General features: G+C 40.9%; 1 protein-coding gene across 3 annotated transcripts in view; it reads right to left on the bottom strand.

Annotated features, from left to right (window-relative positions):
- Window positions 1-14,865, bottom strand: part of LOC125288383 (high affinity choline transporter 1-like) — a 48,531-nt gene that overhangs the window by 18,046 nt on the left and 15,620 nt on the right. For all 3 annotated transcript variants that reach the window (XM_048234700.1, XM_048234702.1, XM_048234701.1), the window contains one exon: window positions 5,715-5,863. In XM_048234700.1, the coding sequence (XP_048090657.1) occupies window positions 5,715-5,863 (149 nt within the window). The remainder of the gene's footprint in view (window positions 1-5,714; window positions 5,864-14,865) is intronic.

The following is a 14,865-nucleotide window of genomic DNA, read 5'->3' as shown; positions in this document are numbered from 1 at the left end:
TAGGTGTACACAATTTGGGCTGGGGGATCATCAGTCATCGCCATCAGTAATAATGAATATACTATAGTGTGATCATTCACAGCAGTGGCCATCCTAGATTCTGCTTGACTCTCTCCACATACACAAACACACATGGAAAATGATAGCTTGTGTCATATGTTTCTATTTCATATATTTTGAATTTCATATAAAGTGTATTTAGTTATAGTCATGACGCCTTCTGAATCTCTGTTCAGCAGGACCTCTGGACGGTGATTTTATCTTGTTTTCCCCTTTCTGTTCTTGTATTTTTATTTATTTTTTTGTTTTGTTTTGTTTTTATATCTATCTCACTAAGAGCCTCTGTGTAACACTGGGGTACTGTGGACTGATGCTACAATGTTGTACTCACTGATGAAAGTGTCCCTACGGGGACAATAAAGTACCTAGCTAAGTTTAGAGGCTCATTGGCTTCAATTAATAGTGTGTTAGTGGGCTCGACAATGTATGGTTGCGGGGTTAGTCAGCAGGGGTCCCACCTTAACACATTAGTGTTAATTGCAATTTCACCTGAATCACGAGGCCTCACATTGTTTGCACTATAAGGTTTGCTGTGAGAGAGCACCAGGTGGTAACTGCACATTGGGATCCCTTAAGGTGAGTATGCCCCTTCCCGTCAGCGTTGTCACCCACAATAATTATTATTTTTAATTACTCTATTTAATAAAGAGAGTACTGCGTTTTAACTCTATGGTTTGCTTTTCAGCTTCAGTATTCAATACATTTAATCAGCTCAATAAAGTTAACTTTGGGGGCATCCGTGGCCTACTGGTTAGCACTTCGGACCTGTAACCGGAGGGTTGCCGGTTCGAACCCCGACTAGTAGGCATGGCTGAAGTGCCCTTGAGCAAGGCACCTAACCCCTCACTGCTCCCCGAGCACCGCTGTTGATGCAGGCAGCTCACTGCGCCGGGATTAGTGTGTGCTTCACCTCACTGTGTGTACACTGTTTGCTGTGTGTGTTTCACTAATTCACGGATTGGGATAAATGCAGAGACCAAATTTCCCTCACGGGATCAAAAGAGTATATATACTTAATATATACTTATACTTAGACCACGTCTCTGTCTTATCTCTATAAACTGTGGGGACCTCTGCTATTTTGTGTGACTGGATGCAAAACTGTATTTGTGTGTTACGCCCAGGTTACACAATGCCTGTCAGTTTTTAACTAAGGACTTTAAAAATATGTGGGACTGTGTAAAGGACATGACTAATCTGAACAGGGGGAAAAGTGAACTCAATGTGTGTAATGAACGAGAGAGGGCAAATGAGTTTAATAGGTTTTATAAAAGGTTTGACACTGAGGATGCAGGGACCTATCAGTAAACACATTCTGTGATCCCAATAATGATAATAGTAACTAGATGTACCGCATAGCGGTACAAAATATGACCGCCGCTCAGTCCTGTACATCCGCTCACTTAAAAAAATAAATCACACTTCAATTTGTCTCCATATTTTACTCCATCCCCACTCTTGAAACTTTTGTGTATGCTTGTTTGGCATGCCTGAGAGTGTGTGTGCGGCTGCACAGAAAGTACCCTACTGGTGCTGAAAAGGTGAATAGATTGTAGAATAGCCAAAGAAGATGTAGAATTGTTATAAAACCTTTAAAATCTCTAAACAATCACAAGTAGGGCAGTTCATCACAGTTCATCCATTGCAACTGGATTGATGAAAGGTCACTTACACCTGTAGGCTACATTGTATTTGGGAAAAGCAAAAGGTATCAGCATAATGTTATTTATTTATTTATTTTTTTATGTATTTATAAACAAAAACATCTCTGTCAGTTCCATGTCCGTTTTCAACAGCTATCAAAAAAACAAAGGTCATTTTTGGATGGATGGATTTTTTGTGAATGTTTCTTCTTCTACATAAGATTTTAGTCATCTTTAGTTCATGTAATATTTTATTGTCAATGCACAAATTAAGTAACAGTAGTCTGAAACGTTATTGTTAATGCACAAATTAAGTAACAGTAGCCTAGTCTGAAACGAAATGCTGTTTTACATCTAACCAGTGGTGCAAATAACTGACATGTCCAAATGGGCCTTGATGAAATGCGCCGCTAGACTGTTCATACACATTTTAACGGGCCAAAGTTGAAAAGCTTTTGTCCGCTATTGTTAGTGCAAATATAGGCTGATTCATGTTCCCTTGCATTGTTTAACTGAGGTCCATGGCTAGTCTGGCTTTCATCAGACCAAGCTCAATCTTTTAAGAAATCAAAAATAAATAGCGGGGTAGATCAGGCTGGGTTCACCCAGCCTAGTCCATAGGCACCGATATTGTTTAATTTTCCGATTGAGATATACACGCTTCTGGCTATTCTAAATGCAAAATGCATCAGGGAGTTATGACAAAAACGGTAACTAACAAACTAGATCCTAATAGAAAGTTGTTAGCTTCCCTAAGCTACAGGTAGGATTATAAGGTAGGCCTATTGACAACATAAATTGTCAATAGGCTATGCTGGCTATTACACAAATAAAATCTCCTTTGAAACCAATGGCTTACTTTACAGTATCAAGCGGACTTAAACTGTCATATCGCGGGCTAAAAAAAAAGTTGTAATAACATTCACGCAGCTCCATGAGTCAAGGAAAGCGCGAATGAAGTAGCCACTTCTAAATGGGACCCACTACACAGTAGCTTAAGGTGTTTTGCTAAAGCAGCCATAATGAAATGAAGGTGTCATTGTTTGATACTTCACACACACGCGCTTTTTAATTTCACAGACTACAACTACCAAGCTGTAATCAAAGCACATCGATTCCCTCTCACACCCCTGCACGACTTAAAACAAAAATAAACAGGGCGCCTCAGTCTCACGCGATGTATAGGCAAACTGTATCAGACCGGTGTAACGCTATAAATCTTCCATTGCACAGAATGATTTTGTAGCACGTGCAATAAATGACAGTCGAAAAGATACAAACAGTGCTGCTATCAATTTGCTTGGTATAACCGCATTTATAGTTTTCTACAAATGCAATCAATCAAATGCCTCCATCACTCAACCAACGCTTTAACGGTAACATTACCTAGGTCCTTATTGATATTACAAGATTAACGCATCTGCAGTAAAAAAAAACCAAGCATGTCCGAAACATCCTTAGATTTATTTCGGCTTCAAGAAGAAATGGGAATTACACTTCATGTGAACATCGCCCTATCCTTATTAGATGTTCGCAATGTAAATTACAGTCCTTGTATGAAGGCCCATTGTTTTTCCAACCCACTTTTAACTTCCAACAAAATTACGCCTCACTGCAACGATGCGCCATCTAGTGGACAAACGACTACTACTTTGCCAATACTGAAAATGCAGCCATGATGATGATGATGAATATTTATTTTGGCTTTTTTAATCCTACTGATTTTCATTTTTACCGGGGCAAATCACAAATGAGTGATTATGAGCCAGGTTGATGTGGGCCCCTTGAGACCAACATACCATAAAAGATTCACAGAGAACTGTGTTCGCCCTACCCTCCTTTCGGGGTCCAGTCCAGCGGGGGCTGCAGATGAAAAACGAAAAATGACGGTTCCATGCTATCCATGTGGGGTACATGCTCACCAAGTTTTGTGTACCCCGGTCTTTCAGTGTCCCGAATCCTTTGTTGGTGTATCGCCACTAAATGTACACATAAATTATTTTATTGTAAGGCCCCCATGAACGAAAGTACACAAAACTTGGCATGCATTCAGAGGGTGTCATAATGATCCTACTTTTTAATTTCGTGCAGTTTTGACCTTGTCAGCCAGAGATATTGAGATGAAAACACCTATTTTTTTTTTTTTTTAATTTTTAACTAGGTGGCGCTTATACATGAAATAAGTGGTAATGGGATGGGTTGACATGCCCCTTAAGACCAACATACAAAAAAAAAGGTGGACCTCCTAGGCCCCTACGGTTCTCGAGATATTCACAGAAAACTGTCTCCGGCCACCTACAGGCCAGTTGGTGTATAGTAACATAAATTAATTTATTGTGTGGCCCCCCATGAACGGAATTCCACAAAACTTGGCGTGCATACATAGGGTGTCATAATGATCCTACACTTCCAATTTTGTGCAGTTTTGACTATGTTAGGTCACAGATACCTTCAATTACACCACCTCATTTTTACTTTTTTTGTGTTTAACTAGGTGGCGCTTATACATGAAATGAGTGGTTATGGAATGGGTTGACATGGCCCCTTGAGATCAACATACAAAAAAAAAAAAATGGTCCTCCTAAACCCTACGGTTTTCGAGATATTCACAGAAAAACTGTGTCTGCCCTACCCTCCTTCGGGGTCCAATTCAGCGGAGGGGCTACAGATCAAAACGAAAACGATGGTTCCATGCTATCCATGTGGGGTTACATGTCCACCAAGTTTTCGCGGTACCCCGGTCTTTCAGTGTCCCGGAATCATTGACGGAAATTTGGGCATGCTAAAAAAAAAAAAAAAAAAAAAAAATCTGATTAAACCTTATATGACCGCTGCCACAGGGCGGTCATAATTAATACTGACACTGTTGTGAAGGCATTTAGGGCTTTGTTGAGAAGGCTAAGAGTGTTTGGCATAGAAAAAGACATTATGCTAACTTTTTAGGGCTGCCATTGAATCCATCATAATATATGGCATCATAATATGGTTTGGGTTGGTTGGAACCTGTCTGTGAAGCTCAAAGCTCAATTGCAATCCCTCATCAAGTGAGTAGGGAAGATAATGGGTATGCCCCTTCTACCTCACTGCAAGAACTATTTGATGCAACAGTCAGAAAGCAAGGACTAAAGATAGCAGAGGACACAGAACATATTGTAATTGGCAAGTATGAAATTTTGCCCTCAGGAAGAAGATATAAGGCACCAAACCACAAAACAAATAGGTATAAACCCTCCATGGTCCCTTGGTCAATCAAACTACTTAACAGTACGTCTTAGTAGAGATATTGAGTGTGTGGGGTGGGTGGGTGTGTAAGGGGGTATTTATTTATTACATTATTTATTTTTACAATGGTGTAGTGTTTGCAATAGGGCAGGGTGCAATATAAACTATAGGTCTCTGTTGTGGTATCCTGTGCTATGTTGCAGTGGTGTTGCGATGCCGTGTGTGTTTAGAATAGGGTTGTTTGTGTGTAATGCAGGTTGTAGGAGTTTTTGAAGTGTGTGAATGGGGGTTTTTGGCTATGTATGTGTGGATGTGAAGTTAGCCTATATTTATATGTCTCTGTGTTATTGGTGTTAGCTCACCTTTTTGCGTTAATGTATGTTTTTTGTCTAATTTGTGTAACCTCACTCTCTCGATTGCCGAAGACAATTTCTTTACCTAAGAGACATTAAAGGCTCATCTTATCTTATCTTATCTTAAAAATGTTGGCTCTGATGTGTATAGAAAGTGACAGCTCACTCATGTCAGTGCATACAGTATTTGTGGAGCGCTTTAGTCCTGTCTATTTACTACTTTCATTTTGTTCAGCACCTTGCTTGTCCATTGTGTGTTTATTTCATGTTACCCTGTTTCTTGTTCTTGTCTCCTGAGTAAATAAAGATCCTTTGAGTTTAATTTGTGTTTTTGTCGTGCATTTGGGTCCAACCTCTGCTAGATTCATGATTTCATACATACGGTTCATTACATTACACATTCATTACATACGGTCTTGCAATGGCTGAAACCCACCAAAGCAACAAAGATGAGGATCAGCTGGATGACATCAGTGTAGGCCACAGAGTAGAGCCCCCCAAGGAGAGTGTAGATGATTGCTACCGCCGCTGACAAAATCACAGAGTAGGCATACGGCAAATCCAGGATTGTACTGATTGTCCCTCCTGGAAAATATCACAGTTTTACTCCACTTATTATTGGGTCTATACAGGGATCTATAGGCGTGGTTTAGTAAGCAGCACAATTCAACATAATACGGTCAGGTCTGTATGTATTTGGACACTAACACAACTTTTTGTAATTTTGCCTCTGTTCACCACCACATTGGATCTGAGTGTTTAATAGGTTGAACGATATATTGCAACTGTTTAAGAATAACAACCGTTTTATACATGTATCATACCATCCTATTTTTAAAGGAATAGTTTGGTGTAAGAATAACCTACTGTATGATCTATTTATGGATGATAAATAGTTAAAACTTTTGTTTGGGAGCAAAATTACGTTAATCAGAGTTTTGAGATGCACCGTTGTTTCATTAGCAACAAAATGGCTTATAGCCTGTAGCAGCGGGCATGGAGCATTCAAACCACTGACAAGGCCCAAAATAGTCTTATGCTTCCATGGTAGTGTGTAGAGGGTCCCTACAGACAAATCCAGTTTTGTAATGTAGACAGTGCCGCTGCTCCCACCACAAGCATCACACACTGTCTGTAGGGCACCAAAGGACAGAGGGGGCACCCAAATTTTGCCAATAAATTGCAGCTTTACTGCAAACTGCATTTCACTCTTCCTCGATAACATGTACAATGTCAAAATGCACCATGTCACATGCAAGGATACTTTTTAGGTTCTCTCAATCTCCACCACGTAGCAGATTTAACTCTACTTACTCCTCTTAATTGGGCACACATCTTGCGCACACAGGAGGAAGACAAAGAGAGGGGCAGATTCCAGCTGGCTTGTCATCCATTGGCTTGTCAGCGGTTCTTACTATTTTTAAACTCAGATTGGTGAGAAGATCCTTTAACATAGGCTGCAATCAATGTGATTTGGAACATGGACAAGAATATAAAGACTAGTTTCCTACTTTGTCTTTGTAGAATGGAATTGGTGAGTCTTCCATAATTCATTTTCCAAGCATTTACATGAAGCACATGATATGCCGAGCCGACTGAAACTCATTCCATTCAGATAGCTAGGTGTCTACCAGGCTCATAATTCACTTTAAAATTGCAAAAATTACTTCCATTTCCAAAGCAATGAAGGCTGCTTATAACAACTTAATATGGTGCATATTATTGTTAATATTGTGCCATCAATTTAGCTCAAACAAACAAGGCTTGCAAACAAGAGCTGGCAAAAGGACATTATGACAGTATACACAGTAATGGTCTGTAAATATAGGCCTTTTAATTTACTTTAAGAGTTATTATTTTTTGGGGGGCACCACAAAGCAACTCGCACCAAAATGGCCAACTCGCACCAAAATGGCCAGCAGCGGCATTGATTGTAAACAACTTTGAAAGTGTAGAGAGAGGTTAAGGACAGTTTATGAAGTCAGTGTATAACTTTCCTTCCTATTCCGGTAGCTTCAAATCATTGGCGCATTTGAGTTCTTGCAGCCTTGCACATATCTGGCTAAATGTGATGCATGTTTGTTTCGGTGAGGCACATTACATCTGTATGATTGTCAGTAATAATTTCATTAACCAAGGGAGTCTTATTTGACAGTGATCAGATATTAAGTAAAGCAAGCGTAAGTTGCATTTTTGGAGGAGTTTGCTTAACCGAAGATGTTTTTATCATCATAAGATTGCTATGATTAATTTCCCTAGTGGGTTGAGCATGAGTTGACAGTTTTGGTACAGACACCCTCTCTATATGCCCTATATGCCTGGGTGACTGTAGGACGGCAGAGATCTGTGTAAGACATTAATTCTGCTTCCTGGACTAATCTCTGGTTCGTCAGGAACTAGCCTCTAAAACTAGACTTAAAACATACTTTTTTAGTGCCTCCCATAGTTAGGTATGGTGCAGTGTGGAACTTCACCCATCTCAAGGTTTTTTGGAATGGACCACACTGCTGTGTCCTCGTGTGACTGGCACGCCAGTCATGCATGCGATGGTGGTCACTGACCATACCTGCGCTGGTGTCGACAACCCTTCACCATGCCTTAGTTACTTTTCATGTGTCACGCCGTACAACCCCCCCTCTCTCCTCTCTCCCCTTCCCTCTCTCTCATAACTCTCCCTCTCTTACTTATTCTCACTCTGCTATAACACTACATAGTACCATTGATATACTTATTGATATTAACCATTTTGATTTATAGTAAAACTAACCCACTCTACATCTCTCTTTCTTCCCCCTTACCTCACTTGTGAGGTATACCATCACCAGTCATCAGCCATCCATGTGTTTGGCCCTCATCTCACCTGAAGTCCCATCCCTATGACTGCCCTATCATTGCCTATTACTGTCCCCCCTGCCCGGATTCCTGGCCCTTACAGCCTAGCGACCCACCACTTGCCCTATGACAACTCCTAATGCCCCTGGACAATTCCATTTCCTACACTGGACTATTTGAACTTTCTGACACTAAATGGGATTCATCGTTTTCATACCGGATATGTAACCATCCCACCTCTTGTAACATACATCTCAGGTGGCTTTAAACACCATGTTCTATTCTCTACATCTGACTAACTTATGCATATATCATGTATACAGACTGTATCTCCAATTCTAGGGAGTTTTTCCTCGCCCCTGTTACCCATGGGCCTTCTTTTCTCTGATTATCTAACATCCTGTAAAGCGCCATGAGACACCTGTAATGTTTTGACGCTCTATAAGTGAAATTAAATACTGCCGGGAAGAATCCCTTTGTCCAGTGTTTTAGAAGGGGAGCCTCAGACCTGTGTTTGCTGTGGGGTATGTAATTTGCAGTGCTATGCTCTTCTGTGAACAGTGTACTTGAGTCAATAGAGCAGTTCAAGAAATTAAACTAAACAGTAGGAAAACGAGTGCGAACAGAAATGTAGTGTGTGAAGTTATTGGAATGAAAATAATTGTAACCACCTTCAACATAGCAGGTGCCACCTAGTGGACATAGAAGCCATAGTCCCTATAATAGCGACAACACTGACCCAGCCTTTACAAACTAGCCACTGCAATTGGCCTGTCCTTCTTTCCCCCCTTGGAATTGCTAATTGTTTTTTAGTGAGTAATTCATTGCTTTTTCACTGTTTTTCATGCTATATTAGCACACATGACCAATGGCTTCTGCTACAATACTGAATGGCTGTAACCCTATTACCTCAACCTATTCTTGCACTGACATAGTTTTTTATATTGCCAAGTCAAGTAGGGCTGCAGCTATCGATTCTTTTTGTAATCGATTAATCTAGCACTTTATCGATCGATTAATCGGATAATTTTTATTTGCATTTTTAAACAACCAAAACAAATAATGCATAACAAAAATGACATTGCTGTAAAATGATCAAGCAATTGGCACAGAGGTATTTATTCTAACTCCAACATTTGGCTCCAAAACTAAGCCCATTTATTGCAATTTACCCATTTAGTGTTTATAAGTGCCAGTGCCAACAATTAAATAATGTTCAAAATGCTCTCTATAAAATTAAGAGATACAGACATAAAAAGCTGTCCATAGTATGTTGTGAAGTGCTGGGAGGGAGAAGAGGGAACGCAATTTAATGTAGGCTATTAATATGCACAACAAGTTTTATGCTGTAATCTAGATCTGAGGAAATATCTGTTTTATATAGATTTCTACAACTGCAGCATTTGGCATTAGGCTACTAACAAATAATTTTACCATTATTAAAAAAAACAGCCTACTATTAGGCTACTAACAAATAATTTTACCATTAGGCTACTAAAAAATAATTTCTGGGGTGAGCCTATTTGCTATGGTAACCTAGCAACCTGTGTGTGTGTGTGTGTGTGTGTGCACGCGTGCTGTGCGTGAGGAAAGATGAGGGTGCATGCATGTGTAAGGGGTTCTTTTTTAGGGCATCTTGCAATTGAACGTGAATAAGTTTACAACTTAAAAACATCAAAGCTAAACATTGATTATATCACGACATCGCTACAAATACAGTTTGTGATTAAAATCAGCCAACATCAATGTAGGCTATAGGCTACATAGATAGATAGATAGATAGATAGCCTAGTTTATTGACGCTTGGTGAAACAGCATGGAGTGGATGTTTTTGGTTCAGATGCTTGTTCTTTACCTTTATGAGTATGTAATGATCCCAAAACTTTACTTGAAAACTTTAGACATTCTCTGCCATTTATGGACATCTTGACTTCGCAATTGCGCCAGCTAAATTCAGAATGTATCACGTTTCACGCGCTAGTGGTGTGCTTCCTGAACAACTGTCCGTGTGGAACAATCAGATCCCTGCGCGTATAGTGCGTCATAGGAATTTAACGAGGCTTCGAGGCAGGGTTTTTGCCTCGAGTAATTTTTGTAATCGAGTTATTCGAGTAACTCGATGAATCGTTTCAGCCCTAAAGTCAAGTCAAGTCAAGTCAAGTCAAGTTTATTTATATAGCGCATTTCATACACAGAGGTCATTCAATGTGCTTTACATAAACAAAACCAAACAATAATAACAAATAAAAAGCGTAGAAAGGCAATATAGTCAAAGAATAGTTAAAAGGTAAAGATTATAATAAAAAAAAAAATATAAAACACAAGGTAAAATAATTTAAAAAGGATAATTAGTAAGCAAAAACCAAAGGCAAAAGTAGTAAAAAAAAGTAATAAAAGATAAAGTAGAATAATTATCAAGGCAGATTCAGAATTTGTAACTCGGCACAGTTAGCAGAAAGCATCTGAGAACAGTTTGGCCTGAGACCTGAGAACAGTTTGAAGCATGTCTGACAGATTTAGGTCCTGCTCCATTTATTGTAATGCTTTAAAGTCCATTCTGTGACTTACTCTTTCAGTTCTTTTTAGTTTTTGTTAGAATCCTAGCTGCTGCATTTTGTATCATCTGAAGCTGTTTAATAGTCTTTTTAGGAAGGCCTGTGAACAGTCCATTGCAGTAATCAACCCTGCTGGAGATAAATGCATGAATGAGTTTTTCTAAGTCATATTTTGACATCAGCCCTCTGAGTTTGGCAATATTTTTGAGGTGGTAAAAAGCTGATTTAGTTGTCGCTTTCATGTGGCTGTTGAAATTTAGATCACTGTCAATTAATACACCAAGATTTTTAAGTGTATCCTTTGCCTTCAACCCTTTTGTGTCAAGGAGAGTGGCAACCCTAAGTCTTTCCTCCTTTTTACCAAATATAATTACTTCAGTTTTGTCTTTGTTCAGCTGTTACGGCCTGGCTCAAACTTTTAGTTACTTTATTTTTCAAAACTTAATAAAAAACGAACGAAGATGTCCGTGTCAGTATATATGAAGAAGTCAGTGTGTGGGCGAAGTGCATGAGTGTGATATGGACTGAGAAGTGAAATGCGTGGATGCAAAAACAAACAAAGGAAAAGCTAGGCCGTCAAACAAAGCCCACGAAGGCCCAAAAACAGCAGCCCCGCAAGCCCTGCCGCAGGGGAACACCCGTGCCCTTTATGCACAGGCCAGTTAGGTTACGACAGGTGCGCTGGCCACGCCCACGCCGCCAGTACCTGTAATGACAGACAACCAGCAGCAAGCAGACGGACAGAGCAGGGACGTCACACCCCCCCTCTTCAAGAATTTGGCCCACAATTAACGAAAATAAACTAGAAACAAATCAATAATGATACATGTCAAAGATAGGCTGAATATCAAAACTACTAAATGTACTCCCAAAAATCCCAAAGCTACTTTTTATCCCCTTTTTACCTGAACCCTCATCCCTCCTCGACAGCTCTACCCAGCTCCAGCAATCGGGATCCTACGAGAGCAATTTAAGAAGGTGGAAGAGCAGTAACAGAAGAATAGAACAAGCATTATAGGAAACAAAATGAGCAAAGGAACAGTACATTAATCTTATATTGGAGCTTGTGACAATGCATCTGCCAATACATTGTCAGTACCCCGTATGTGTTTCACGTGTAAATTTTATGGTTGTAAAAACAGAATCCACCTCATCAAACGCTGACTCGGACTATGTAACGAATGCAAAAAAGTCAGCGGATTGTTGTCTGTGTAGACAACAACTGGAGCTCCACTGCCGACGTAAACGTCAAAGTGTTGCAAAGACCAAATCAAAGCAAGCGTTTTCTTCTCAATCACCGAATAGTTAATTTGATGGCAATTAAATTTTCGGGAGAAGAAACAAATTGGATGCATAACGCCATCGGTATCTGTCTGTAAAAGCACGGCTCCTGCTCCGACATGACTCACATCAACTTGTATTTCGAACGGCTGATCAAATTGAGGCGCAGCCAGAATGGGCGCAGTTGTTAAAAGCATTTTCTGACCAGCTAAATTTTACTGAAGCCTTCAGCAGATCAGTCAGCGGAGCTACGACTGTAGAAAAGTTAGGGCAAAAACCTCTATAATAGCCCACCATTTCAAGAAACCGCATGAGTTCTTTTTTGGTTGTTGGAGGTGGGAAACTCTCAATAGCCAACACCTTGGCACGAAGAACACCAACCTTCCCTTGACCAACCTCTTTTCCTAAGTAAGTCACTGTAGCCCTGGCAAACTCACACTTTGCCAGGTTTACAGTGAGCCGTGCGTCTGCCAAACGCACTCTCACTACATGTTGCTCCCATGTGTCACTATATGAAATGACGTCGTCAAGGTACACAGCGCACCCTTCAAGTCCAAATACCACCCTGTTCATTAAACGCTGAAATTTGGCTGGAGCGTTACGAAGTCCAAAACTCATAACCGAATATGAATATAACCCTGTTGGTGTAATGAATGAAGTTACCTCCTTTGCTCGAGAAGACAGAGGCACTTGTCAATAACCACGAAGGAGGTCAAACTTGCTAACATATCTAGCTGCACCTACTTGGTCAATGCAATCCTCCATTCGAGGAAGTGGGAAAGCATCGGGCTTTGTGATCTTATTAAGCCTACGATAGTCTGTGCAGAATCGGTATGTACCATCCGGCTTGCCCACCAGGATGCACGGGGAGCCCCAACCTGAAAAGGATGGTCTAGCCAAATCATTTTCTAGGAGGTATTGTACCTCATCTTCCAGCTTCTTCCTCTTATCTAATGATACGCGATAGAAACGCTGACGGATGGGCAGCACATCACCTACATCCACATCATGCTCAATCAAATGTGTGCGAGAGGGTGTGTCTCCAAACAATACAGGAAAATCAGCAATTACTTTAGACAATTCTTTTCTCTCTGAAACAGCTAAATGTCCCAACAACAAATCCAAATTACGGAGTGACTCAGAATTTTTCAAGCGCGGTTGCATACCAGTTATCATCTCAATCTCCGCTGCCACCGAAGAAGAAGACACCACAGACATGGCCGTAGCAACACCACCCACAAACTCAGACGGACTTTCAGTGTTTCTTAAAAAGTAGGGTTTTAACAAATTTGTGTGGCAAACCTGTGTGGACTTCCGGCGATCAGGAGTGGAGATCACATAATTATGATCAAACATTTTCCGTGTGATCGTATAAGGCCCTGCAAACTTAGCACCGAACGGAGAACCGGGCAAAGGCAACAAGGCCAAAACCTGATCCCCTTGTGTAAACTCGCGAACCTCAGAACTACGGTCAAATAAGCGCTTCATTTTTACCTGTGCCACTTCTAGGCTTTTCCGAGCACTCTCCCCCGCCAAACACAAACGTCTCCGAAAGCCATTGACATATTCGGTGAGACTCTTAGGTGGCACATCATGCCTGAGACCATCTTTGAGCACTGCAAGTGTACCACGCAGTGACCAAAAACCAACTGGTTAGGACTAAAGCCCAAACTCTCCTGTGTGACTTCTCTAGCAGCTAACATCAGCCACGGTAAGCCGTCTTCCCAGTTACGCTTCAACTCCACACAGTAAGCACGCAAAAGAGACTTTAGTGACTGATGGAAGCGCTCCAGAGCTCCCTGGCTCTGTGGATGATACGCACTAGACTGACTCTGCCTAATTCCTAGACATTTCAATATCTCCATAAACATCTTAGAAGAAAAATTTGTTCCACGATCACTTTGCACTATTTTGGGAACTCCAAAAATAGAAATAAACTGTGTAAGTGCCTTAACAACTGCTTTAGTGGTGATTCTACGCAACGGGAATGCAGCTGGATACCTGGTAACCTGGCACATCACAGTCAACAAATATTCATTGCCAGACTTCGAAGGTGGTAATGTGCCAACGCAATCTATAATTAGATGGTCAAAAGGCTGAGCTGTTGCCGGAATTGGACTTAAAGGTGCTGGTTTTAAAACTTGATTAGGTTTCCCAATCACCTGGCATATATGGCAAGTCTTGATAAAGTGTGCTATATCTTTTTTCAACTTGGGCCAGTAGAAATGCTGAATTATCCGGTCATAAGTTTTTCTTACTCCAAAATGACCGGTTACATACAGTACTCTGCTTGCAATATCCCTGCCCCATACACAGCACATTATTTCATCAGGAAGCTTCTCCAACACACATCCCAACATACTTACAGCACACTGCCCCAATACACAGCACATTGTCTCATGAGGAAGCTTCTCCAACACACATATTGCACTGCCCTCTCCCCACATACACAGCACACTATCCCATCTCCCCTGTCATCCCCCCAACACACACACCAAGACCCCTGGCAGTTGTTTAGCCCCTTGAGCCGTGGATCTGCCCAAGGTTTCTTCCTTGGTAAGGGAGTTTTTCCTTGCCCCTGTTGCTCTTGGGTGCTCTTGTTGGTGCCCCCCACCCAATCCCAATCCTCCCCACCTTTTTATGCAGCCCTTGCCACTTAATCTACTAAACCCCTCTTCTACTGCACTTTTACCCCATTAATGCACAAATAGGCTGACACCAGACATAATTTCACTGCATTTCTTACTTCCAGTAACTATATGCATGTGACAATAAACTTCCTTGTATCCTTGTATCCTTGTATCCTTGTATATTACCATGGGCTGTGTTCATTACTACCTCCCGAAACTGAGTTGGAACTACTAATTGTATCAATGCCTCACCCACACCTAGTTCACTTTGCGGAGACCACTTTCGAAA

Source organism: Alosa alosa, chromosome 23 (assembly GCF_017589495.1).
Source record: "Alosa alosa isolate M-15738 ecotype Scorff River chromosome 23, AALO_Geno_1.1, whole genome shotgun sequence".
Classification (NCBI taxonomy): Eukaryota; Metazoa; Chordata; class Actinopteri; order Clupeiformes; family Clupeidae; genus Alosa; species Alosa alosa.
The sequence above is the reverse complement of the archived record's forward strand: the minus strand, read 5'-3'. Positions and strand labels throughout refer to the sequence as shown.